General features: G+C 41.6%; 1 protein-coding gene across 2 annotated transcripts in view; it reads right to left on the bottom strand.

Annotated features, from left to right (window-relative positions):
• Positions 1–11862: 11862 nt before the first annotated feature.
• IGSF5 (immunoglobulin superfamily member 5) overlaps positions 11863–26329 on the bottom strand; it is a 34832-nt gene continuing 20365 nt past the window's right edge. For both annotated transcript variants that reach the window (XM_014938023.1, XM_014938022.1), the window contains 3 exons: positions 22993–23105; positions 20925–21001; positions 11863–12572 (listed from right to left, as the gene is read on the bottom strand). In XM_014938023.1, coding sequence (XP_014793509.1) covers positions 12504–12572; positions 20925–21001; positions 22993–23105 — 259 coding nt within the window. In that variant the 3' untranslated portion in view covers positions 11863–12503. The remainder of the gene's footprint in view (positions 12573–20924; positions 21002–22992; positions 23106–26329) is intronic.

Raw genomic sequence — 26329 nt, forward strand, 5'->3', positions numbered from 1 at the left:
GCTTCTACAATTTTTTCTTCTCATCCTCCCTCTTTAAAATGCAAGCTATGTCACCTGTAGCTTGTTTAACACTTGCTGCTGCACAGAAATTAAAAATAGCTGCATTGTGTTACTTAGGACTAGAAAAAAAGCACAGTTAGATTTAATGCATTCTTACGTAGTTTGTTTGTCCCTGTGCAGCTCCAGTGCAATTAAGCATAGAGGGGTCTCGCGGTTAACTACTACACTGTGATTTCACCAAAACAACAGTCGAGTACGTAGTCCCTCAAATGATAAGAAAGAAAATAATTTTGAGTCAATTAGAATCACTTCTGGGACTACAGTGGACTTGGCAGCATGATGGAGCACTGGCTGTGGCCCTAATGGACTAACTAGCTCTGATCTCAGCTGCAGAATTCAGTAGTAGCCCTGGATTTACATTTTTGCAGGCATTTTGTTTTTATGAATAATAAGTAGGTTCATTTATATAAATTACTCGAAGGAGTTTGTGAAGGTCAGTGGAATCTAATCCAAGGTTCTCTTAAATATTTAGTTCATCATCTCTTTGTATTTAAAGTTTCAGAAGCTGAAACTTTAATGATGTTATGCAACTGTAAACAGATGAGTTCACCTGATATTGAGGAAGGGAGGGGTATTAAATAACGTATCTCTTATCCAGAAAAGGCCAAAAACTTGCTAGCTGCTTTTACAGAGGACATTGCCATTTAGTTAAGCATTTATCTACCTTGTTTCATTTTTCAAACAGGCTCATAGAATGAAAGAATAATTTAGGTCAAAAGAGATCTCTGGAGGTCACCAGGGTCCCCAGCTCAGTGAGGGCCAGTGTCAGTGAGATCCTTCTGTTGCCTCAGGAACAGCTATGAAATACAGCCCATGCAAGGAAACATAGTGCAACCATTTGATATAAGTTTCTGGACACCGTGTGCAAGGGATTCTGACCTAGAGCCTGGAAATTTTCTGTTTGTTTGCAGGTGTGCATTAGCTTTGTCAATACCACATTGTTATGTTGCCAGGTGGCATGGAATTAGAGATGGGAAAATATTTTTATACAAATTTTGGATGAGTAAAAGTGCTTCCGTGTGTACAGTAAATAAAATACTACCCATCTCTAGCACATTTTCTGTATTTGCAGGAATATCTCAGTAGTCCTAATGCACACCATCAGGGTGCCCACTGCCATCTGGTCCCAAGTTGCTCCTTGGGTGGAGAACCAGCCTATGTAGTTACTTAGTTGTGGAGTCATATCAGAACACGGCTGTGCCAATCTCCCCCTGCACATGCCTCTTACTGGTCCATCTCTAGAGGCCACAGCACTTCTTCGGCTTTGGGGTATGCCCAGGTTTTCTGGGAGGCAGAAAACCTTCAAATGCAGGGCCTGAGGGCAAGGGCTGCCTAATGTGAGACCTCTCGAAAACCCTGCCAGTCCTGCACTAGCCTGTAGGGCTGAGTCAGGATCTTTAATGAATTCTGAAGCTTTACTTTCTAATGGGATTTTCTTGAGAGCTCAATTTGACAAGGCACTGATCAGGGCAAGGACTGAGAGTAGGTGAAAGCATACTGTATACATATCCTCGAGCTCTTGGGTGATACTTACTAATACCTCATTAAGCAGGATGGTTAATTACACTCTCAGTACTGCATCTGTAAACATTTTGCTACTTATCTGCTTAGACCACGTTTAGATTCAGTATTAAAAAGCAGTGACAAAATACTATCGCTAACCTATGCACCATGTATCAGCACTATATGGGGTTCAGTGGGAAAAGGCAATTATGATTACTAAAAAAGGTAATGCAGGATTTGACTCCTGGGAGAGCCATCAGCAGAATAGGCCAGCACCTTGTCTCAGTCACTCCAGAGGATCTTCAATGTAGTGTCTTTAAACAAAATCATTTCAAATGAATGAAGTTCGGTTTACAACAGCAGAAAAGACATGAGAGTCAGCTTCTTTCTGCTGCTGAAACATAACTTTCCCTCCTTCTCCCTGTTCACCTTCCTCCTTCACTGCTGCAAAAGAGGGGCAACTATTTTGGACTGGGACCAAGAGCATTGCCAGAATACGTTTCTTGCTGGTTTCAATAAGTATCCTGCAAAGAGATGTGCAAGCATATAAACATCCCAGCTCAAGTCCATTTCCATATTAGATGTTTATTTCCCTTGTTCATTATACACATTTATAATTTAAAGGAGGACATGACTGATGCCTAGAGAACAAAAGTAACCATTATGTCCTCTGGAGTTTTTGTGTTATAAATTATCTTGGCCATAAAGTACATTTAAAAATTTACCTGGCTATTGAGAATTGCCATGCTCTGCACATTGAAATACCAATTGTAACCCAGGGGAAGGAATCATTAATTGGGTAATGAAATTGAAAGCCTGATAATAGATTTATTACTTTAAATGTTGATTATGCCAATTGACCTTTTAGTTAGATCTTTAAGCCTTCATAAAGTCTTCTTGCTGCTTGACAGGAAAAAACCAACAACCCTGTGCTACTAATTATATTCGTTTGACAACTGTGTTTGTAAAGCAGAAAACACAGAAAACAGAGCAAACTGAGTTCAATGAACTCTTCCCTATGAGGTCTCCAGCATAACATCAACTCGGGCAGCGTGAGCTGAATATTCTGCACCCTGCACCTGCGGTAGGAAAAACAGTATAGTTACAGCCTGGCACCTACGTGTAAATCGTTGCAATTACAGGCTATTTAGCTGATGTTTTGAATTAACTTGGTCAATGACCCACGAGTGTATCTGAAGGCAGTGCTTCCCTGGAAGATAAACACACAGAAAATGAGAGCTGGCATGCACTGTCACTCACTTGCCCACTGTGAACTTTTATCATTAAGCAGCTACAGAGGGCACAAAAGCCATAGGTATCTGTCAGGCAAATCTTACCCCACGGCAAAATTAACAAATACAAGCAAAGGAGTGACTCAAGCAATGTAACATTGGTAACCATAGCTCATGGCTCTTCTTACAGTTTCCATTTCAGAGCACCATCAATGACTTCATAATCATCTGACGTTAATTGTATCTAACTCTGCCCTATCAAAAGAGATTAGCAGCTGAAATTAAGGAACTAAGGCTTTGTAACTTATTACCTGTGAAGCTGCTGAGTGTAGCAATATAGCAAGAGAAGAAAGAAAACCTCCCTGGTTTGGTGGATGATCTTCCCAATATGCATTAGAAAGTCTTCATTAATTATTTGTGATTGGGTTCATTGCAATAATTGAATCACATCTGCAATGCAGGGCAAAATTTGTCTGGCCACTGAGGGTAAAGGGATATAGATTTCCTTCCTTGTTATTTCTGCAGTGCCATGGAGCTGCTCATGGAGCTTCACTGGCAGCTGCGGAGTCAGGGCACCTGCTCTGAAGCATCTGGGTTCCTGATTAAACAAGCAAAGCTGTGAGAGGTGACAACAAACTGAGGGCAGAGGGAGAGAAAAGAAGCATCTGCAAAGAAGGGGAAAAAAAAAAACTTTTCTGGAGGGGAATAAAACATTATTTGCAGTAGCACAGCTTAGGTATGCATAGTTCAGATGTGACTTTGTTGCAGGTGCTCAGCAGGAAAGGACTTGCACCTAAAAATTTTCCGGGCACAGCAAATTTTCTTTAGGCATCTGCTTAGGAGCAGTACCACGGTGTGACGTCCTGTACTAATATGGAGATTGATAAAGACAAATGGCTTCTCTTCCCTGTATGACCACTTGGTAGACTATTTGAGGTCCCATGTTGTGGGACAAAGCGAGTGGCTGCCCGGCTTCTCCATTGGGGTAAAGGATGCTCCCACCTGTGGTCTGGGAGTGATGTAGAGCAGCAGCAGTGCTGTGGTCATTGCAGGAAGGACCCCTGTGCCAGGACCACCCAAGGGCGATGCTGTGCCTTGCTGCCTCATGGTGGGACTGCGCTCATATCTGCAAGTAACTCTGTTCCTAAATGGGTGGACTAAATGGAACACTAAATGGGTTCCTAAATAGTTCCTTGTAATGTGCAGCCACTGGGAAACTATACAAGGTATCCTACCCAGTTAGTGTGTGGCATCTCTAAAAACAACTTTTAAATCTGCCCTCAAAATAATCTTTCTTACAACCCGATGAATCCCTACAGCTGTTTTTCCAGGAAACTGAGGACTTCTAAATGGGTTCCTAAATAGTTCCTTTTTGTAATGTGCAGCCACTGGGAAACTACACGAGGTATCCTACCCAGTTAGTGTGTGGCATCTCTAAAAACAACTTTTAAATCTGCCCTCAAAATAATCTTTCTTACAACCCGATGAATCCCTACAGCTGTTTTTCCAGGAAACTGAGGACTTCTATGCAGCTCAGAAAGGGCCTGGCAGCAGCACATGGTGTCAGGAGCAGCAGCGTGGGGCTGCTCCACCAGGCAGGCACATTGCGAGCTGGGCAGGGCAGGCAGGTCCTCACAGTGAGGTGCCCAGCCCCATGGGACCCGGGGAAAAAGGGCAGAGCAGCTGCAGTGACCATCACCAGGTCAGCCAAAAGCAGGTGACCACACAGCTCTGTGGTGACAGGCAGGGTCCCACCAACAAGTGAAGCCAGGGCAGGGCCAGCGAGGTGCAAGGGCTGGGCAGTCTACCTGCCTGTGGGGTGGGTAACGGAGCTCCCAAGCCAGGGAGCATGGGGTGCACGAGCAATGGGCCCACATGAGGCTTCTTATGGCTCTTTCCCACAACTCAGCTGTTTTCACAGGAGCGTGATGGAAAGACACACAGCATCACCACATCAGAGCAGAGCTCAAAGGCAGGCAGGTAAACCCTTAGGTGTGTGGGGTGGAAGAGGCTGTAGAGGAGCACTGCAGAGAAAGGTGGCTACAGAGTCTGTTGACATATTCAAGGCCTTGACAAACTTCTTATGAATGCTATCAAAATTACATATGACATCCAAGTCTTCTCATTAGATGTCCCAAGACCTCAGCTATTAGTTACCAGATCAGAGCAGTGGAAATATAGGTGTGCTACCACAGCCACCGCCTCCTTTACCTTGTACTTTCCAGCCCTGACACCTCCCAATGTTCCATCCTTTTTACTACATGCATTCCATAAACACATTTAATGCACACAGCTAATCTTTATACATTGGAAAAAAAAAATTAAAATATGGAAGCCTCAGAAGGAATATGTTTATTTGGAACTCTGGACAGTCCTACCAAATAAGAAAGGTATTATAATTTTAAAATAGACTTACCCCACTGAAATCAGCAAAGATTTTTGCATGAGCAAAGGGAACAGAATCTTGACTTGTAATTTAATACAAAGTTATAAAATTTCCTCAAATTTGGTTGCACAATACAATATAGAATGTCACAGTTCTTTTCAGGATCTTAAGGTGGAAGGTAATGAATAATTAGGTGCTGTGTTCATATTGCTGATACTTCAGTTGATTATACTCAGCTGATGTTTCTTCACCAGAACACTGCCTCACTGTGCCACAGGAACACAGTGCCAGAGAAAAACCTTGCCTCATGCTTTCAAGTATTGCACAATTCAACTATAGCCCCGATATGACAGAATCCATGATGTCAACATCATATATAATTTTAAGGAAGAAAGGGTTGATTTTATTTTAACTTGTTTTGCAGTTACAGCTGTTCTTCAAGGTACATTGCTGTGTTCCACTCTGACGGTGAGCACTTCTACCTTTGTCACCCCTCTGTGTTTGTCCCCTGCCCTGGCAATGGATAAAGGGAGTAGAGGAAAGTAACCGTTCCTCTGCCAGCCCAGATGCCTCCCCGATGAATTCTGGTGGCTCGACATAGACACTGTGTCTCTCTTTGTCCTCTGCGAGTTGTTCATTTCGCACATGGAGACCATGAAGCGGTGATCAAACTTATTCTGAGCTCAGGCTGAGGTATTGCCTCTTCAAAGGCAGCATCGAAGGGCTTAGCTGATTAGCAGATCTTAGTGAGGATGTCTTTAGAGGATGAGGGAGAAGCCTTGCAAATTCCCAAGACGCAGATCTCCACAAAAATGGCTGCTAAATTTGCTTGTATTTTAACAAAACAGTCTCTGTTTTGCATGGTTTGAGTGTGTCTGACTGCTCTATACCAAAAAATAACACAGTCCAGAGTACATAAATCTAGTTTTCAAGCAGGAATTGCTACCCCATCACTTTTTTGGTGCAATCATCATGAAGATTACTGGCTTCTGCATAGGTGCTGCAGCATGCAAGAGAAGTGCTGAGACAAAAGTAAAAGGTGTAGCATTTATTTTAACAAATTGTATGGCTTCATAGTAATACCAAATAAATGTATTTCCTCATCAAGGGGGATTCATTGCCTGTCCTTTAGAAGGACAGTAGGGTAAGATCTAAATGAAACCAAATGTCTCTGAAGAGTGATGCGGAATAGTCCCAGCATCTGGCAGCTCACAGCACCTTGTGAATCCTCCTCCTCTGGGAAAGAAAAATTCAGTCTGCCACCATCTCTGACAGACTGTCAGCTGTGGGGCAGGAGGTCTGACCCACAGGTCTCCCTTCGTCCTTTCACAGTTGGTGTAAAATGGGTGGTAACAACACTGGTGTTTGCAGCAGAGAGACCCAGGGTGCACGAATATGTGGTCCAAGAGAGTGGAGATGAGACCGCAGCATCAGTATCTGACTGGAAAGTCATCGGGACTAAAGGGATCAATAGCACAGATGACCCGATCCAAGATCAGAGCAGAGCCTAGGCTTTTTCTGTTGGAAAGCTAATGAGTTGGAGGCAGAGCTGAGATAGATCTGGTTTGCTTCTCTAATAAAAACATCTCATTATTGTTTTCCCTGGATTTTGGCATTCCTTCCCCAAAACAAAAACAAACAGAGTGTTTTGCTGGAACATGATTTTTTAAAAAAGCACTTAGTGCAAGCCTCATTTGAGGGAGTGATCATACCTCAGTAGAAAATAAACAATATAAATAACATTTGTGTGACGTGTGTTCTGCTATGAGAGCTAATGCCTAATGACACTGGAAGCTCCCAGACATTAATTCTCTGAGCTGAAAAGGAATAGCCTATTTCAATATTCCTCTGAGCCAGCAAATATCCATATTCATTTAAATAACTATCTGTGCTAATCTAGCATAAATAATCCATGATTTCCAGGCTAATGTAAAGGAGTTTTTATGAGCCTGCACCTCCCAAAGAACAGAGCAGGGTGACGAATGGGTAAGAGAAAACTGAGTTCCTCAGGGCAGAAGGGCAGGAACATCATTCGGAGCTACAGACTGCAGCAATGCAGAGACCCCTGGTCAAATCCCACCTTCTCAACAACACAGCTAACTTTTCCACTGGCTGAGGAGGTTTGCTGCAGACATGTCAGCGTGGACACCACTTGGCTTCTCTTTCTTTCTCCAATTTTTCCCAAGAGCAGTTCAGGGAGGTCAGTTGAGGTTTGCATAGTGTCCTCCTGACGTCCCGGTGGGTGGGATGATGGAAATACAGTGTGTGTGTATTAAGATGGAAAGAGTTTGCAGGTAGAGGTAGTTTTATTGCATCAGCTGGAATTGCTGGAAATATTAGGCAAACTTTCAGGTATGCAAGCCCTTATTCAGGTCTGAAATAGAAGCAGCAATTTTCAGAGCTAAATACAAGCTGAGAACAAATGCTCAGATGTTAATTAGGCATGTATCTATTAGGCCTTTGTTTAAAGAGAAGATATTTGGTAGCTGTGGAGAAGAAAGGATGGTAAAGAGGGAGGAAAAGTGAGAGACAGAGAAAGTTAAAGTTAAATGAAGCTGCTTGTCACCTAGGGGGAAGAAGAGACAGGTAGTTTATAGCCTGGGGAACAAGAGTCAATCGTGGTGAGTAGGAGGAGAGTCTAATCATAAAAGTCACATCTATTGAGAGCGTGCTCCTCCATATCAAGCGGCTTTATGAATTTCAATTCTCAGCCTCATCTTTAAAAGGAGTTTTGGAGGCTGTTCGGAAAAAGAGTACTAAGATGCCGACCGTGTTTTGGAAGCAGTGTTTTCCCATTGGCAGCCAGGGTGGTTTTTTATTACAGCTTGACCCTGAGACCATTCTGGTCTGTACTGATTGCTTCATCTTACTTACACAGTTCCTGTGAGGCCATTGGATTAATTTTATTGTATTTCTGGGAATGTAGGTGTGGGATTTAGAGAAATTCAGGGAGGGAGAGTGGGGGGTGGGCCCCATTTTAGATGGGTAAGATCTATTCAGGTGGAGACAGAAGGGTACTAAGATGAGTTATCCACAACACTTTGAGGGAATCATCCTCTGGTTTTCCAGGAGCTTCTGCTGGGGGAGCTTGTAGGAAGCTGTGTCCTTCCTGCCTCCTGCAGGATCCTTTTGGGGAAAGAGATAGCAAGGCCAATAACCAAAGAGTTCCCATCTCTGTCACTGTGAGAGCCAAATACTCAAGAATGGTGTACTTTAGGTTAGTGGCACCGCATATTATACATTCTACCAAATAAATATTGAAACTAGAAGCTCCATTCAATCAGATCAGTAAGAAACCAAATGTTTAGCCAATATTGTGAGTACCTTTCAGTAAGAGTTCATCTGTTGGTTCTGCTTAGCCCACACAAACCTGAGGTGCTTTTTTCTTGTAAAAAGAAACCTCCACATGAAACCAGTGTTATTTTTAAGAGGCTTTGTATTAAAGGTAGCCTGAATTTTCTGTGAAATATAAAACTGGTGAGAAAACTTCAGGAAACCTTACTGTAGAATGAATTACTGTTTATATCCAATGCATTTTTTTCCCACGTATACATGGATGGAATTCAAATCAGAACATTTTGTAAGGAAACGTGGAAGGGTTTTATACTATCGAACTGTGCACAGTTTGTGAGCAGTAAAAACCTAGACACTTCTAGATTACTAAAATGTCCCTCAAGTCATAATTATAAATCAATATGCATGTGTACAAATGATTGGTGTCTCCATAAAGTGGCTGAAATTCAATATTTTTAGTCTTCTGTGTCTTCTGAAAGTGCCTGCATATTTTATATTCCCTGTGTGCTAAAAATTGTCTCTATATTTTATGTATTGTTATTTGTGGACCTCTATTTGCAAACATAAGTAACAGCTAGAACTGGAGATGATATAGAGAATGTACAACATGCCTGAAGAAAACAAATCTGGTAGCATACAAATGCCCCCAACTATAAATTTCAAGGACACCATAAGAATTTTAAAGCTCATGCTAATGCTGTTAAGAGTACACCATAGCTGTGTGGGATGCACTCTTGTAGCTGGCAGAAAGGAAAATAGCTCCAGACTCTGGTTAATGTGCACGTTTCCATGGTTGTGGTACCTATTTGTGCAAAAAACCTTCGTTTGTTCGAGTCAGCGGGATGCGCAGTCCGTGGGGTGTAATTCCTGGTGCTGCTGTGTGTTGTCCGCTGGCAATCACCTCCTGGAAAGTGGTCCCTGAGGTGGCACGCTGGAGACCCTTCCAGTGCCCAGGCAAGATGTACTGCTGGAGGGTGACCTGGCTGCCCTGCGGCAGCTAGAAGCTATCAGCGGGGAAGGGGGCTCCCACACGGCTCCCAGGTTAGGGGTCTCACCTCAGCTCATTCATTCAGCAGTGTCCTGGTCTGAGGTAAAACTGTTCAGTAATTTTACATCTTCTAACTCTCTGAAATTAACAGCATATTGTGGAGCAAACTGTTTGTTCTCAGAGTGATAAGACCAATGTTTGTGCTTCATGCCAAGGAACAGTATGCAGAGAGGCTCTTGCTTATACTTATTGCTATAACAACCAAGGTCAGCCAATTTCGTTATTTGCCCCATTGGAGGGTTGGAAATGGAAAAGCTTAGAGGGGTCCCACCTGTGGGGAGGAGTGGACAGGACAGGTGACCCAAACCTGACCAACAGGGTATTTAATCCCATCTGCCCCATGCCCAGTATAAAAGCTGAGGAATCAAAAGGTCAGCCCTCTTTCTTCGATGGCCAACGTCTGAAGAGGACTCTGTCTGTTCATCTGCCTTTGATCCCGATCCATGTGTTACTGACTCCAGAGCTGGAATCCCATTCCCATCTGTCACTGAGTCCAGTCTGGGACTTCTCCAGTGCCTGCTGGTGACATCACCCTAGGAGCTTGATAAGGTTTTGTATGTAATGTACCTATCTATTTCATTATTTTCTTTTTAATTTTAATATTTTTATTTCATTAAAGTAGCTTAATTAATTCTAAACTCATAAATCTCTTTATCTCTCCCCCTTTTTCTCCTGGAGTGAGAAAGTGGGGGGAGAGCATCTGTGGCCGTCATAGGCCACTTCAGCCTAAACCACGACAAACAGCAATGCCGAGAGATGCTTTTGCCCAACCACAGCCTGAAAACTGATTTGGGAAGCACTGCTGGTATCCTCTGAGGAGCTTTAAGCACCAGGTAGCACAGCGTAGAAATCTCAGTGGGGACTCCCCAGCACAGAAAGCACCATATTAGTGATATGGGAGTTTGTCTTTTGTCTCAGAGCGTGCCCCCTCTTTCTCATGTCCTCAACATAACAATTATTTCATTAACACGGAAGGATATAGATCAATTGGAGAAAAGGTTTTGTTCAGTTCTAGGTTGGCTGCTTATTATGGTACCACATAATATTGAAGCTAAGGGCTTTGAGATAAACACCAGAGTATAGTTTGATTCCATTTCAAAATACTTTCTGATGAATTAACATTTTCTGCTGGGATACTACTGCTTCCATGCAGTTCCCATTTGTGCACTGTAGGGTCACTTTTCCAACAACCAAAAGGCTTGCTAAGCACGCACATGCACAGAAAGCCAAAGCCCATGGTTTTTATCCCCAGGCCAGAGGATGGTGTAACCCTGGGCCCCGTCTCTCTTACACCATGGACGTTCCTCTAATAAAGTGGATTTTTGTTTGTGTTTAGGCTACATCAAGCTGCACTAGTAACTAGGAGGTGTCAGTAATACCAATGTTTGTATTAGAATAAGGTAGATGTTTCTCTCAGTGCATGATTATTTCAAGGAAAAAACACAGATATTCCACAATGTAAATTGCTTATATTTTCTCTGTATAACACTACAGCTATTTACATACCATACTGCTGGTACAATTGCATTCAATGGGAACCCATTTCAAAGATCCTCCTTAACCAAACAAGATAGAAAAAGTGTAGATGGCCAGAATTTGAAACAGCTTTGTATGCAATTGCATATGGCAGACCATTAATTGGTTTCAGCATTTGTTCTGACAGACTGACTGAAAATGCGACTAGCAGCGCAAAATCCACCACCATTTAATGAGATGCAAATTCAAATGTGCAAAAGAACTTCTTTTTCCTGAGACCAGGTTTCAAATTTCTTATTTTAGTTGCACAGAAAATATCACTGAAAATAATTCTTTGTAGCAGCTTCTCTCAGCACTCAAAGAGCACCTGCATTGGTTCATACAAAAGTTTAACACGCAAAGCACTGAATAATTCAGAATGCTCTGAGTGGGTAGAAAGACGAGCACACTGAAAATAACTTGTTTTTCTGGAAGAAGTTCACCTTTTTGTAAAAAAATAATAAGCTTGCATTATGAAATGCTAAATTTCAGACAAAACATGTCACTAGAAATCATAATCTTTAGATTGGGAAGACACATATAGGGTCCATGTGCCAGATCTGCTCTACTAATAGGTTTGCCTAGTTAAAGTGCATTGTCCATGGTGATTATCAACTCTACCCCTGATGAAACACCAGGGTCCAGCAGGAACACCAGCAGCCACCATTTGCTGTGACCCAAATCATTTGGCTGCCAAATTCAGCCCACAAGTAGAACAGAGACATAAAGCATTCAAGCAACAACTCTTGTAAGTCAGAGGTTCAAATCCACGTTTTTCAGCTAAAGATTTTTGCATTTCAATCAAAATAGAATTTTCTTTGGCGTATGGGTGATTGTTTTTTATTTGAAACTGGAACATCAGATTTAAGACAAATACCTTTAGCAAAAGAATGCATTGAAATGAAACAAATTCATTTCAGATCCAAAGATAGGTTTGTTAGACATTCTGAAACAGCCCTTGTGAAAACTCCCCTTGATTTTATCACAGAAAAGAAATTGAAAAATGGTATTGATCTATAAGCTCAAGATGATCAGCTCTACAGGAAGTACATAAATAAACCCCACAGTAAATATTGTAGTAACCAGTATTATTATTAACCAGTTCTTCTGAACTAATAAATCTCTTGCAGTTCCCGTTCTTCATCTTGCTGTGGGTAACCTAACATTTCTGTCTGAAAGCAGTTTTGCTGATTTCCTTGGGACCCGAAGCACCAATTCTTGTTCTTGTAGAGTCCCATCACGTTCATTGTCTCTGAAGTTAAGGCTGGCATTTATGTCCATTATTTTGCTGAGATATCATACACTACATTATAAAGGTTGCACTTTTATTTCATTGCATGAGGACAAAAAGAAAAATAACTTATAGCTTAAAATGAGACAACTGGTGTTAACCTCTCTCTATTGCACAAAGCCATCCAAATGTGTAAAATGCAACTGATAGAGAAATTTCCTGGAGAAGCACATCCTAAACAAGTGTCACATTTCTGATTTTCTTTGGGCTGATGGGGTAATCGGTACGTCTTTGAGGTCGCACCTATGGGAGAGTAAAAGCAGTTACAGAACTAAAAGAAATCCTAGAAAAGCAGTCTTGCAAGGGTACTCAGGGGGGTTACCTACCAACCCCCCACCCCAACAAAATGAAATCTATCATCAGCAACCCACTCAAAATCTAAATACAAAGGAAAGGATGAACAGCAGAACAAAACAAAAGCTTCACATGCAACACACTGATGGCAGTTCTGGGAATTCATTAATTGGTCTTACGTTATCTGAGAACTTTCTGTGGACTCTGCAGTCTATATTCTTTTTAGCACAACCTGATGTTGGGCGTTTCTGCTCTGGTTCTTTTAAAGAAACTACCCATTAAGCTGTAAGAAAAACTTAACATCTGACATTGCTTTCCAAATACATCAGAAATTGCAACAATAAGCACGCCATTATTTCATATGTCTGAAAGACCACACTCAACATCTCAGTGTTTATTCAAGGCAGGCTTTTTTTAGAGTTGCCATGACTGGCATGATTCCACTTCCACCGACAGCAGCCTGTTTCCAAACTGACCCCAGCGGGATCAGTGCAGGGCAGATGCTCAGCAGTTTTGAAAACCCTATCTTCATTTGAAGTCACTGCAGTGGATTTCCAGCCCTAATTATTTATGCGCTTTTACAAAAAAATCATTGCAGAGGAAGAGGCAAAGAAAAATTCATTCTCAAATGCATCCAAGAAACATACACTATGGATATTTAAATGTAGCAGCGCGACGCCACCTAGATAATTACAAAGTAGCCCTAAGGAATGAAAATTTCTTCCAAAGTTATAAAAATGCATCTTCACAAAGCTTCCTAAATGCAGCTCTACAGTCCAATGTTTTGCTGCAGCCAGCCCCAGCGTTGGTTTTGTCTACCTCCAAATAAATGCGAGCTGCTGGCTACTCTTCCTTGCAACTTCCCCACCTGGTCTCAAGCTCTTGGAAAATAACAGAAATTCCATTGTTCCTCCCAGTGGAATTTTTTATTAAGTCCAAGCTGGTTCCTACCTATTGACCAATCTTCGTGTGTGTTTTTTTCTGGAGCATTAATCATGTACGGTCTGTATTGCCTTGGTATTCTTCCAGTATTAAACATATTAAATAATGCATTTGGTACATATACATTATTGAGTAAGCCATAGAGGGAAATGTTAGATAACAAATGTGGACAACATGTCTCTGGTATTTAATGAGTCCCAGCACCTCAAGGAAAACCATGGGATAAATATAACTATCCTAGAAACATTTTGTAAGACAGCTGCCTTCTGTTTTAAACACAACACTCTTTCTTGCCCCCCTTCCACCTCCCCCCGCCTCTCTTCCCACCCTTTTTGTTTCTAGAACATGCTGCTGTTTTCTAAATTTACCATTCTTTACTGTTTATTTCTGCAGAGAGGAGAGGTGCTCTGGGAAGTAACAGGATTGCCTGTCTCCTCAAGAGACCTTTCTCAAGGTCTCTCTGCTGCACCAAATTTCTTGCAGTTCAGCCCAAAGACCTTACTGGTGCTCAACAGAGACATCACTCATTCATTTCCAGAGCACATCAGAAGTTTCCTCTGGTCTATGTTACCCTGGAGATTAATATATGATGATATTTTCTCCATTTATGGCAGAACAGTTATTTGGCATTTCCTGACTGCTCAATTACAGGTCTGTTACAGCAGGCTTTCTCACTAGGACAGAGGTTTTGAGAAGCTCTCTACTACTGCTCCCCACCAAAATAACAAATTTACAAGTAGAATGGAAAAAGAAATCTAAATAAAGCCAAAGGCAAGCATGTTTGTGGAAAGCAAATATTCCCAGATACTGTAGGCTCTCCTGCAAGTATGAAGTATACTAAGCCTACTGTATAACCAGAAAGTTTCAGAGGATGTCCAAGAGCACCTCATTGAACACTGTCTCTGAAACTTCTTGAAATAGGTCATTATTTAAATCCCATGTTTAGCAAAATACAGGGGTGAGAATATTTCCCATAATTTGTTGCACAAAAATACTGCATTGCACCCAGATTTACTAAAGGAAAAAAGACATTAATCAGAAAGTTCATCAAGTGATCTCATGAAAGACACAGTGTTTATAGCCATTATATATAGCCACCGGCAACACTACCGGTGATTTTGGTTTGCATGTGATTTTGAATTAGAGGGAGACAGAGAACTAGCACCAGCTGGATCTAGACTGTCCTATTCTTCCCTGACAGCTCTGGGGAAAGTGAAAGCCAAGGATGCCTCATTTGCTCTAAAAATCTCATCTGCAAGAATGAGCCATCCTGCCCCTGCCTTGTCATGCCGTTTCTCCTCAACACCAAAGGAGGAACCGAGCAGCAAGTTTGGCCCTGAGGTGGGGACTGTGCCCATGTTGGTTCACCTCTGCCCCTGCTGCATCTTTCAGAGTTACTTGCTTTAGCGCAAATGCCCTGGCTTACTTATATTTTATTCTCACTGTGCTCGATACCAATTAATGAATAATTTCATGAATTTCAATCGACTCATGCTGTGTACTGGCCCATTTTCTGTAGACCTTTCTCTGAAGTAGCATAGCCTCACGGAGGATGCAGTTCACTGGATATAGCTTCACTGAAATGGAGGCCACTGGCTGCTGGTCAGTGACCTAAAATGTGTTTTCTGATGCTATAGATCCCATACAACACATTACAAATACAAAACGCAGAGGAGCAGGACCACAAAAACCATTTCATTTAAACCTTGATATTCAACAGCTGCTATAGTCTCTGCTTGGTTTTGGTTTCAAAATTGTTTCTTCTTCAGATTAATTCAGTGCTCTACTCATCCCATCAGTCTTGGACTGAGAAAAAAATGGTTTTATTATTCATTACATCCTACATAGGAAGGGATGATAGACAGCTCTAGTGGTTCTCTGCACAGCCCAAGGCTAAAGGAGAGAGTTTCTAAGGTGGTCCGCCTCTGTCAGTGAGAATGCAATATCATCAGCATTTTTTTTTACGTACTTTTAAATCTCTTCATACTATCAGCTTGGCATCTAGTTAACCATGGATATTTGACAGTCACATGTCCCAAAGCCTGTCTGTTGACTTATCATCTGACCTGCATGACTTTTTATAGAGATTACTATAAAGGGACTATTATGCTTGGAAAATCTTTGCATGGTGTGTTGGTTTGGTTAGGGAAACTGATGCCCAGATCTTTCCAGCTCTTGAGCCAGACAAAAAAAAAAAAAATAAGAGCTAGCAATACATGGATGAATCAGAAGGTAAAATGAGTGTGTGTATCAGCTGATTTCAGAGTTGAATCCTTCAGTGATGCTTTGAATACTGATCTTCAGTCAATGAAAGAAGGACTTCTGCTATTACAAGCATGTTGTAGTCATTTCTGCAACCCATATGACATCAGTGATATGAATGATGAACACACATCTGGCATTATGAAACAGGGCTCTGATCTTAAAATTGATTTAACAGATGGCAGCTCCTCACACACTGACGCTGTGGAAATGTGTGATAAACTGAAGGCTTTGCCTGCTATTAGCCAGCCAAAAAAATCCAAGTCTAGCTGCATTAGAACAAATTGCTGAAATTAATGTGCGTGCATGCATCACACATTTAGCTAACTGTTAGAACAAAAAAACAGGGAGACCTAGCTTTCTGTTTCTGAAGGTTATTTTTCACCCTGCCCTCAGTTTTTAATTTGCATTCCAAATTCACGTCATTTACAGGAAAACACCCACCCAAAAGTTCTGGATACCCTCAAAATAATTTGGATACACCATTACTTCAAATAGCAAACCAGTTCCAGCCTGCCAACTTTTCGTACACTCAGCACATTTCCCTGTCCATCAACAGACACACAGCCTAGAAATTCCTTTTCATTTCTTCATGAGTTAAACCCACCCACGTAACTTTACTCCTCCCCTTCTTCCACAGAACTTCAAAAAATTATACTATAAACTGCACCTGCCTTTTCTATATCTGTATCATCAATATTTATTATTCTCTTAATCAAAATATCCTGACCAATGAATATCATAACATGACATACTCTACAGTACATTTCATCAGTATGGGTAAAATTATCTGCTGTCATTGGTTTATATTTCTATTTTATTGGCCTTTTAATTTGATTTTGATAGCTTAATTTTTCTTCTCGAACAATCCTCAGAGTCAGAGCAGTTATATACAGTGCAATAAATGGAGCTACAATTCATCATTCATTTCCTTCCCAGTATAAAACCACAACCACAACTAAATAATATTTCCAGTTTATAGAGTGTCATTTGGAGTAGTTAAGAAGAAAAATAGATCCTTCCCCATTAACAGAGCCATGACTCACTCTGGATTGGAGAGGAAGAGTGTGGCTGTGGTGGCAAGTGCAGGCCTCATGTAGCTGTGCTGAAGTCAGCTGAATTATACCTGGGATGAATCTGGCCTGCTATAAATGAGCACTCACTCCCTCTGATGATATGGTCCTCTGATTTATCATAGAGACATTTATGGCATATTAAACGGACTACTTATGAGGCTTGTGTAGGAGACTGTCCAGTCCTGCAAGATGCTGGGTCCTCAGAATTCCTTTTGTACTAGTGGGACTTGAAAAAATGCAGTTCCTTGAAGGTGGCACTCAGGACCTGGCAGAACTGGCCCAATGGCCCCTGTTCAGGCTAAACTGTCTATGGGTCTGCCCCCAGACCTGCTAGAGCCAAGGTAAGGGATGCCCTTCACTGCACTTGGGTTTTGGAAGGAGCTCTGTGCAATTGGTCAGGGCGTGAGCAACAGCTCCCCCAGATGGGACCTTGGTCCCTAACACTCATTTGGCCTGCAGCTCAGCTCTGGGACTAGGAGCAAGGATCACTCTCCTCCCATCGCTGACAGTAACAAAATATGCAATTAAATAGAAGCCTGTAACTCTACTCTCTATTTGACCTTTTCTTAGCTAATGTAATCAGAATGAAGACCTCCCAGCACCCTTGACTGATGCTCCTGGCCTCCCCTTCCAGTGGCTGGTAATTTTTTCCTCAGCTCAATAATTTAGTTCGATATTCATCATTTTTTAAATGTCTCACACACCTTTATTCCCCCTTCTCCTTCGCTGAGGTATTACTTTTCCCTAAGACGATTTGCCAAATCTTTTGTTCATGTTGTGAATTGATCAGTACAATTGCTGCGCAACATTTATCTTCTGTGAACATTGTGCATTAGTTTCTGATTCAAAGAGGTTGAATGGCCAATAGCTGACCTAAGTGATTTTCTGTTGTTGCCTTTTACAGTGAGACCCAGCAGATATTTCAGGCTTTGTACCTGGTTGGGTCCATGGGCAAGGACTTCTGAGGAAACAAAAAACTTTGATACAAAGTCTCCCTAAATCTCTCACATTATTTAAAATTGTAACTTTTTACATATGCAACAGAAGGGATGGAATTTGAAGCTGATACTCTCAGAGACCCAGGGAGATTGCCCAATGCCTCTGACCTGTGCTGAAACTTTCCATCCAGTTTTCTCATGAGAGTGGTAGGAATGGGCTGTGTAGCTTCCATGATCACCTCTGCCCAGTCAAAATGCTAACTAGAAAAATATTCATTCACTGCAATTGTCCTGCTTTTCATCTTGTCCCTACATCCATGAGCTTCTTCTGATTTTAAAATTCTCCATTAAAACTTTGCCCATATGGAAACATTTTCTTGCCTTATTGCTGTGGTTAATCCTGATCCCAGAAGGTGACAAGGAAGCCAACCACAAAAATCCTAACTTCTTCCACCTTGCAGAGGTGGAGAGACAAGTCTTTAGGTCTTTAATGTCTATGACTCTTTCCATCAGTAGATGGGCTCCTCATTCCCTCCCCACCCTGCTCCTGAGGGAGGACCTGGGTTTTTAACTCCTTCCTGACTTCCACAGAAGCACTGCAAGGACATTTGCTCATTTTTCCTGATTATCCAGGGAGAGAGAAGCAATTTGCTGGAGTCCATCTTTTTATGACCTCTTTCACCATGGAAAAAATTCTCTGGATAACTCCTCTTCCTCCTGTTTTTTTACCCTCTATTTTTCACTACAATGTCCAGAAGAATAAAGATGAAAAGTCTTTTGGAATGTTTCCAGTACCCAGACAGGAAAAGCCAAATGACAAACACAACTTTCTCTGCTCAGAAAATGCAGTGGTAGGAAAGCAGGTGGTTTCTGAAGCAATTGTTTGATTCAGCACTAATCAGCTAACACTTAAATGGCCTGCCATCTGATTTCTCCTACTTGACAAGAAATACATTGTAATGAAAGAGCACCATAATGTTTATTATGCAATATATTGCCAACAGCTGTGATTGAAATTTATTAAAATGCATCCATGTCAGAAAACCTTTATTATGCAGTTAACAGGGAAGGTTATGAATGTAAAAGAAAAACACTAATTTTATTTTGTCTGGAAAATGTTTTACTATGTTTGTATATTATCCCACAAACTTAAATCACAAATTGCAAATGCACAATTTAAGGTAAACCTCCATTTTACCTGAAATTATTGCCTTTCCATGAAATGTGTATAGGGAGGGCACAGGGTCCTCACCACAATCTCCTTTGCTTCTTAGAGCAGACCATAATGTGCCACATGCCTTGTGCATGCCAACATAGCCAGTGCCCTATAATCCTGTTCATAAGCATATCGAACACTGTCTGAGACTGTTGCTCAGGGTTATAGATCCACACTAAACCCTCAGCAGTTTTGTACACGCTTTTCAGCTTTGCTTTAATAGCATTTTGTTTGACGAGTAATTAATGTCAAACGTAATAACTACCAGCCACAAATCCATCAGTATCATTGCTATTATTTTTACTGTTATTATTTTGATCATTGTTTTAATCATTGATTGAGTACATCCTAAAATTTTTGTGTGCCAAAAGAAATAGACACACTCTGCTATGATTTATATGTAATGTCATCCCAAGACAGATTTCTGCATTGTAGATGTTGAAACAACTCTTCAAAAATAAATGAGTTGTCACTGTGTTGAGGAGTGCACTCAGTACCACGTTACTGCTGCTTTCCCAAAAGAATATTGGCAAAACCCGTCATGGAGGTGCTCAATGTATTTTACAAATATGTGGCATAAATTAAGATCCACGTTGCTGTTGTACTAGAAGCTAAGAGAGCCCAGCACCACCCTTCAGGACAGAAATAGCTGAGAAGGGAAAAAGTAGGGGAATAAACACTGAGCTCTACTTCTTTACACGTTAGATGTGGAAAAGGGGCAAAGCTCTAGGGCAAACTGGATGTTAGCTGCGTGCTTCCCCTTCCATCATTTACTGCCCAGATGCCAAAGGTCTCTAAGATCAGTGTAAAGTTTCTGATTGAATCAACTTCTGCAATGTGGAAGTGTAATTGGAAAATAAAATCACGAAATGATCCTGAGAAAATGCACATTTATGTATTGTATCTGCAATGGATTTTGTTTGCAAAGGGACTTCAAACCCCACCTTCAACAGCGCCTTCAGCTTATATCCATATCTCCTCCAGTCTGGCAACTGGGAAGAACAGCAAAAACTTTGCAGACCTTCACTTTGGCAAAGGCACCTATCTAACAACAGACTTATTACATGCCCAGAGCAAAGCAAACTTCCACATTATAATGGTTTAATGTATCATATGCACAGAGGTAAATTCTCAAAAGCCAAGCCAGAGTTACTCTGGCTGGCAAGGCTGAAAGAATTAATTAATGGTAATAAATGGGTTTGTGGAGAGAGAGAAGGAGACTTTTAATCCCATGAATGATGATGTTGAAAAGACAATTGGCTTTACCTATGGGAAGTCTGTCCCAGTCAGGGCTACCCATCATGCTGGCCAGAAGAAAGGCCTAGCTGACATTTGGAGAAGGAAAGAGGCAAAATGTGATGGAAAGGAAAGAGCAGGCACTGACTGAATGCCTCTCAGAGTCCAAGGAGCATCTGAATAATGCTCTTAGTCTTATGGGTTAGTTTTAGGCAGTCCTGTGAGGAACAGGGATTTGCACTCTCTGGGTCCCTCCCAACTTGAGATATTCTGATTGTATGAATATATGAGGGGAAGTCTGTGACTTCATAACTATAGTCTGGGGAGGAAGATGTAGCAGGGTGTTGAGGGGAACAGATGTGACAAAAGCTTCATTAGGCACTTCTTCCAAGTATCAGAGCTATTTTTCCCTCAACTCCCATCCTCCCCCCAAATCAATCTGAGGCAAACACTCAAGGCACTTATCCTTATAAATCAAACATTCAGGATCCTGAAGGGACATTCTACTTATACAATTACAGCTGTAATTGACTTATAAATGTCTACCTTCACCCAAAATCTATATTTGGATATAGTACGATACACACTGTGTGGAAAAAAAAAAAGGTCAATATTTCAGCATTACAATTACCTTTGGTACAGAACTGGTATGTAAATCTTCAGCAGGAACAGTGATCTTTGAAGACACTGGGGAAGAAGAGGGAATTCCTGTAACAAGAATATGCAAGATTATTGTTATTTGGTGTCCACCATGACATGAACATGGTACAAGCCATGCAGGAATACAGCTAAATATCATTTAATATTGTGAGCCAAACTCCAGCTAACTTGTTGGCCTAACATAGCAAGGGTTTTTTTAGTTGGGGGGAGCTTGCAGGGGTGATTTCTATGAGAAGACACCAGGAGCTGCCCCCATGTCAGACAGAGCCAGTGCCAGCTGGTCCCAAGACGGTCCTGCTGCTGGCCAAAGCCAGCTGAGTGTGTCAGCGACACTGACAGCACCTCTGTGATGACATATTTAAGAAAGGGTAAAAGTGCTCTGCAACAGGACCTGGGAAAGAGGATAAGAAAATGTGAGAGAAGCAGCCCTGCAGTCACCAAGGCCAGTGAAGAAGGGAGGTGAGGATATGCTCCAGGTGCCAGAGCAAAGATTCCGCCACAACCTGTGGAGATGACCATGGTGATGCAGGTTATCTATCACCCTGCAGCCCATGGAGGACCACATGTGACAGCAGGTAGATGTGCCCTAAGGGAAGCTACAGCCTGTGGAGAGCCCACATGGGAGCAGGTTCCTGGCTGGAGCTGTGGCCCCATGGAGAGGAACCCATGCAAGAGCAGGTTTTCTGGCAGGAACTGTGATCCCATGAGAGACCAACACTGGAGCACTCCATTTTTGAAGGACCATAGAAAAGACCCATGCCAGAACAGTTCTTGAAGAACTGCAGCCCATGGGAAGGACCTCCATTGGAGAAGTTGGCAAAGTATTGTGTCTCCTGTGGGAAGAACCCATGCTGGAGCAGGGGAAAAGTGTCAGGAGGAACGAGCAGCAGAGACGATGTGTTATGGACTGACCACAGCCCCCATTACCCATCCCCCTGGGTTGATTGTGGGGAGGAGGTAGATAAGCTAGGATGGAAATTAAGCCTTGGAAGAAGTGGGGGTGGGGGAGGTGTTTAAGGTTTTTTTTTCTTTCTCACTATCTTATTCTGCTATTAACTGGCAATAAATCAAATTAATCTTCCCCAAGTGGAGTCTGCTTTGCCTGTGGCAGCAATTGGTGAGTGATCTGCCCCTCCTTATCTTGACCCATGAGCTTTTCCATCTAATTTCTTCCCATCCTGTTGAAAAGGGGGAGTGATAGAGTGACTTGGTGAGCACTTGGTGGCCAGCCAAGGTCAACCCAGCACACTGATGAATATTAAAGGACCCCATCTAGGACCCAGTAGAATCAATTTGTCCAGGTTTATTTAGTTGTCCTTTTATTTTTTTATAACTGCTACATTTTACAATACTGCATGCTCTTCAAATCTTTCCACTGCACTTATTTCACAATTTATGTGTTAGAGAGAAAAGGATGTATGCCTGGATTATAGACTGCACGATAATTTTATGTCATTAAGTGTTTGATTAAACGTTTTGATAATAATGTGGTTATAAATGCAAGTGGTGGGTAACGATTTGGTGGAGATTTACATTTGCTTTTGAAGAGTCTTTGTGCGTAAGGACTAGAATTTATAATGCCTTAGTCATTTATCAGTAAAATCACCAGTAAATTCATTAACCGCCTTTTTTTTCTTTCCTTTTTTTTTTTCTTTTTGGTGGTAGTGGTGGAGGGTTTTTTTTGTTTTAAGAGACCAACTGCAAAATATTGTCTAAATTTACTATCATATGGGAATCCAGTACTCCCACCTTCAGAGTGTGACTACTGGATTCCCAGTACTTTGAAGATATTTGAAAGAAAAAAGGCATTTTAAAAAAAAAATTACTAAAACTAAATTCAACTGCAAAGAACTTTGAAGCTTTCTCAGTACTTTTGAAGGACTTTTGAAAATCCAAAATGTTCTGAAGGGGTTCAGGCTGAGCACAAGTCCTTCTAGAAAGTGTTGTGAAATCTTGTAATGTAATTGCTTGACATGTTGTCCAAAATGCCTACATTGAGAAGCAGTTTGACACTATGTGATTCAATGGCTTAGACTCACTTGAGATGTGTTCTGTGTTCCACCGTTCCTCTGGAATGTATCCCTGATTTTCACTACCATGCCTTTGCATGTTTTTCAAATCACTATCTGTATTCTTCTCAGCTGAGACTTTTCTAGAAACAAAAAGATCTGTCATTAGAACTTCATTATGATATAAGAATTCTTGGGTAGTAGCCCACAGAGACAACATTGTATGTCTTACTGCAAAAAAAGTAGGTGCAAAACATATCTGGGTCTTACAAGTAATTAGCTAGTACAAGTCTTGTCCCATACAAGCATCACCTCTGAAATTCTGTTTAGAAAATTTCCATCAGCTGCATTATCAGAAAGCAGGAAAATAAAGTGAGCAACTTTCAAAGAGTGAAGACTGTTCCAGATCATAGATTTGGTAGGAAATTCATTTTGATTTGAATAATAATAATTCTGAATTACAAGATATTCAGTGACCCAATAATGGAACACCATCTGAGTCATTTATGATAGCTCATAATTTTTGTGATTTGAGCCCTTCTCCCACCTGCAAAAACATAGAATCATAGAACCATAGAATGGTTAGAGGTGGAAGGGTCTTGAAGATCATTGAGTACCAACCCCCCTGCCATGGACAGGGACACCTCCCACTAGATCAGGTTGCTCTAAGCTCCATCCAACCTGGCCTTGAACACCTCCAGGGATGGAGCACCCACAACTTCTCCGGGCAACCTGATCCAGTGCCTCACCACCCTCACAGTGAAAAATTTCTTCCTAATACCTAATCTAAATCTATCCTCTTTCAGTTTAAAACCATTACCCATCATCCTTTTGCCACACTGCCTACTACAGAGTCTCTCCCCATGTTTCCCGTTGGTGCCCTTTAGGTACTGGATGGCCACATGTTACCTCATATCATCACAGTTAGCTCCCAAGGTTACCTCATATCATCACAGTTAGCTCCCGAGTGATTCATTCACTCCAAAGTTAATCTTTCACTTTGAAATTTACTTTACAAGTGAGCATAGCCACAACAAAGTTGACAGAACTTCCGTGGTTAAAGTTATACATCTCTGAATTTGCAGAACAGTGACCTGCATAGCTGCATGGCTAGAAAGGAGTGCCTTGCTACTCAAAACTCTTTTGCTAGAAGAGATGCTACTATTCATCTGCTCCTACTGCGGACTCCTCTCCAGGATAGTCCCAGGTCTCTGGTCTGATAAGCACAAACTGATGGCAGGACTATGACAACCCAGGGATTTGTAGGAGAAGGGGGAAATATTCTCAGTTAGTAATATTTGTAAAATCTCTGCATTTACTTTTTTATCTTTAGCAGGAATTACTTTGTAGGCCCAAAGAGCTTCAGATAAGCCTTACTCATGCACACGTAAATCTGACGTGCCAGCTATGACTACGTGGCTTTTTTAGGAGATGAACATGTTAGATACCACTAAGAAACCTGTTACGGTTGCTAGAAGACAAGAGCAATTGTTTAGGAATACCACCTCCACAGGTTACATGATACTGTACTGTCTTTTTTATCTGATCCTTAGATCTTAACAAACTCCGTGTAGTAGCCAAATTGAAAGCAGCTACAAAAAAAGTGTGGGAGGCACAGAAATATAGCCAGCCAAGTCAAAAATAAATGTGGGAAGTAACACAATATATCTTTGGTCTCACCACTTGTTTAATACTACTACAACACAGCTTCCAAAATCTGGACAACCATCATTCTTTTTTCTGCAGGTATGTTCCCCTCAAGAAAAAAAAAACACTGAACCTACAAAATCTGTAAGTGATTGTAAATAATTCCTGTCATTTCAGTGACATTGTTTATACATGCTAAAACTTTGCAGAACTGTCAGCTCTGAGTTTCTAAGTCCAAGCTGAGCCATAGAGCCTGGACTCATCTGAATGCTTAAGTATTTGCTTAAGCCTTTGCTTAACTTTCAAAGTGTGAGCAATGTTTATGAAATCAGTACAACAGCTCATGTCTAATGGGAAAATAGGAACTTTACTGAGATCTAAACCACATATTCTGTTTTGAAGATATAATTGTATTTGTCTAGACTAGATTCAAAGACGGTACTGAGATCTAAACCACACATTCTGTTTTGAAGATACAATTGTATTTGTCTAGACTAGATTCAAAGACATAGGGCAAAAGTAATGTTATGCCTTATCCTGGACCTGTTCAGGTTGGCTGTAAGAAAGCAGTGTGCAAGCAAGACAGGGTCCTGGAAAGGACATGGACCCAGCCGTACCAGTCCCCACTGCTCTGCACATTCAATTGATTTTGCCTTAGCAGGGTTGACCCTTGCAGAGGGCTTTTGGCAGAACCAAGCATATAGGCTTGGTAGCACTTTATTCATAGCAGAAAAAAACAAAACTAAACAAAACAATTTGTACCTCCCATTCCCTGCTCATTTAATTCTGTGCTATTTATATAGTTGGTAAAATGATCAATTAAGCATTACAAACTCAGAAACCACGTGGAAGTTTACTGCTATGGCGTTGTATAATTAGCACCATTTCCTCGGGAGAAAATAGTGTTTACCTAATTTCATTATTTTGTTTGGTATCCATAGTGCTGTATAAATGGAAATCTGTCAACAGACCTTCACACAATTTCCCCACAAGAGGCCGTTAATGAAGCTAGGTATCGGTGAAGTGCAAGGCAAGGTGGTGTAACGTTTTGTAAACTCATTAAGAGATGGGGAATTAAAAGCCCCACAAGCATAGGCAGAATATGAATTTACAATACTCCCTAGAAGTTCAGAGAAAATAACTCCAAATAACCCCACCGACGTTGCTGTCCCAGCCACCCTGGCGCATTTTAATGCTGATAATCAGCAGCTCATGATTTTTAAAATTTTCCAAGTCGATGCATTAATGTGTCAACCAACAGCTTTGTACCCAAGGTGCATCCGACAATCACTCGATGAGGCGTTCACACCCATCATCGGGGCAGCTTTATTTATTTCACTCATTTTTACCAGCCTAACGCTAGCGAACCTTAAAAGAGCCGGGGAGAGGGTCTCGTTTGCCTGGTGCTGTCCCAGCCACCCTGGCACATTTTAATGCTGATAACCAGCAGCTCATGATTTTTAACATTTTCCAAGTCGATGCAATAATGCACCAACCAACAGCTTTGTACTCAAGGTGCGTCCGATAATCACTCGATGAGGCGTTGACACCCATCATCGGGGCAGCTTTATTTATTTCACTCATTTTTACCAGCCTAACGCTAGCGAACCTTAAAAGAGCCGGGGAGAGGGTCTCATTTGCCTGCCAGCCTCTCTCAATTAGCTTGCGGCCGGAGGGTGCGGGGATTCCCCGCTCAGGCCGCGCCCCCCCCCCCCCCCCC

The sequence above is a fragment of the Calidris pugnax genome, unplaced genomic scaffold (assembly GCF_001431845.1).
Source record: "Calidris pugnax isolate Ruff unplaced genomic scaffold, ASM143184v1 scaffold25, whole genome shotgun sequence".
Classification (NCBI taxonomy): Eukaryota; Metazoa; Chordata; class Aves; order Charadriiformes; family Scolopacidae; genus Calidris; species Calidris pugnax.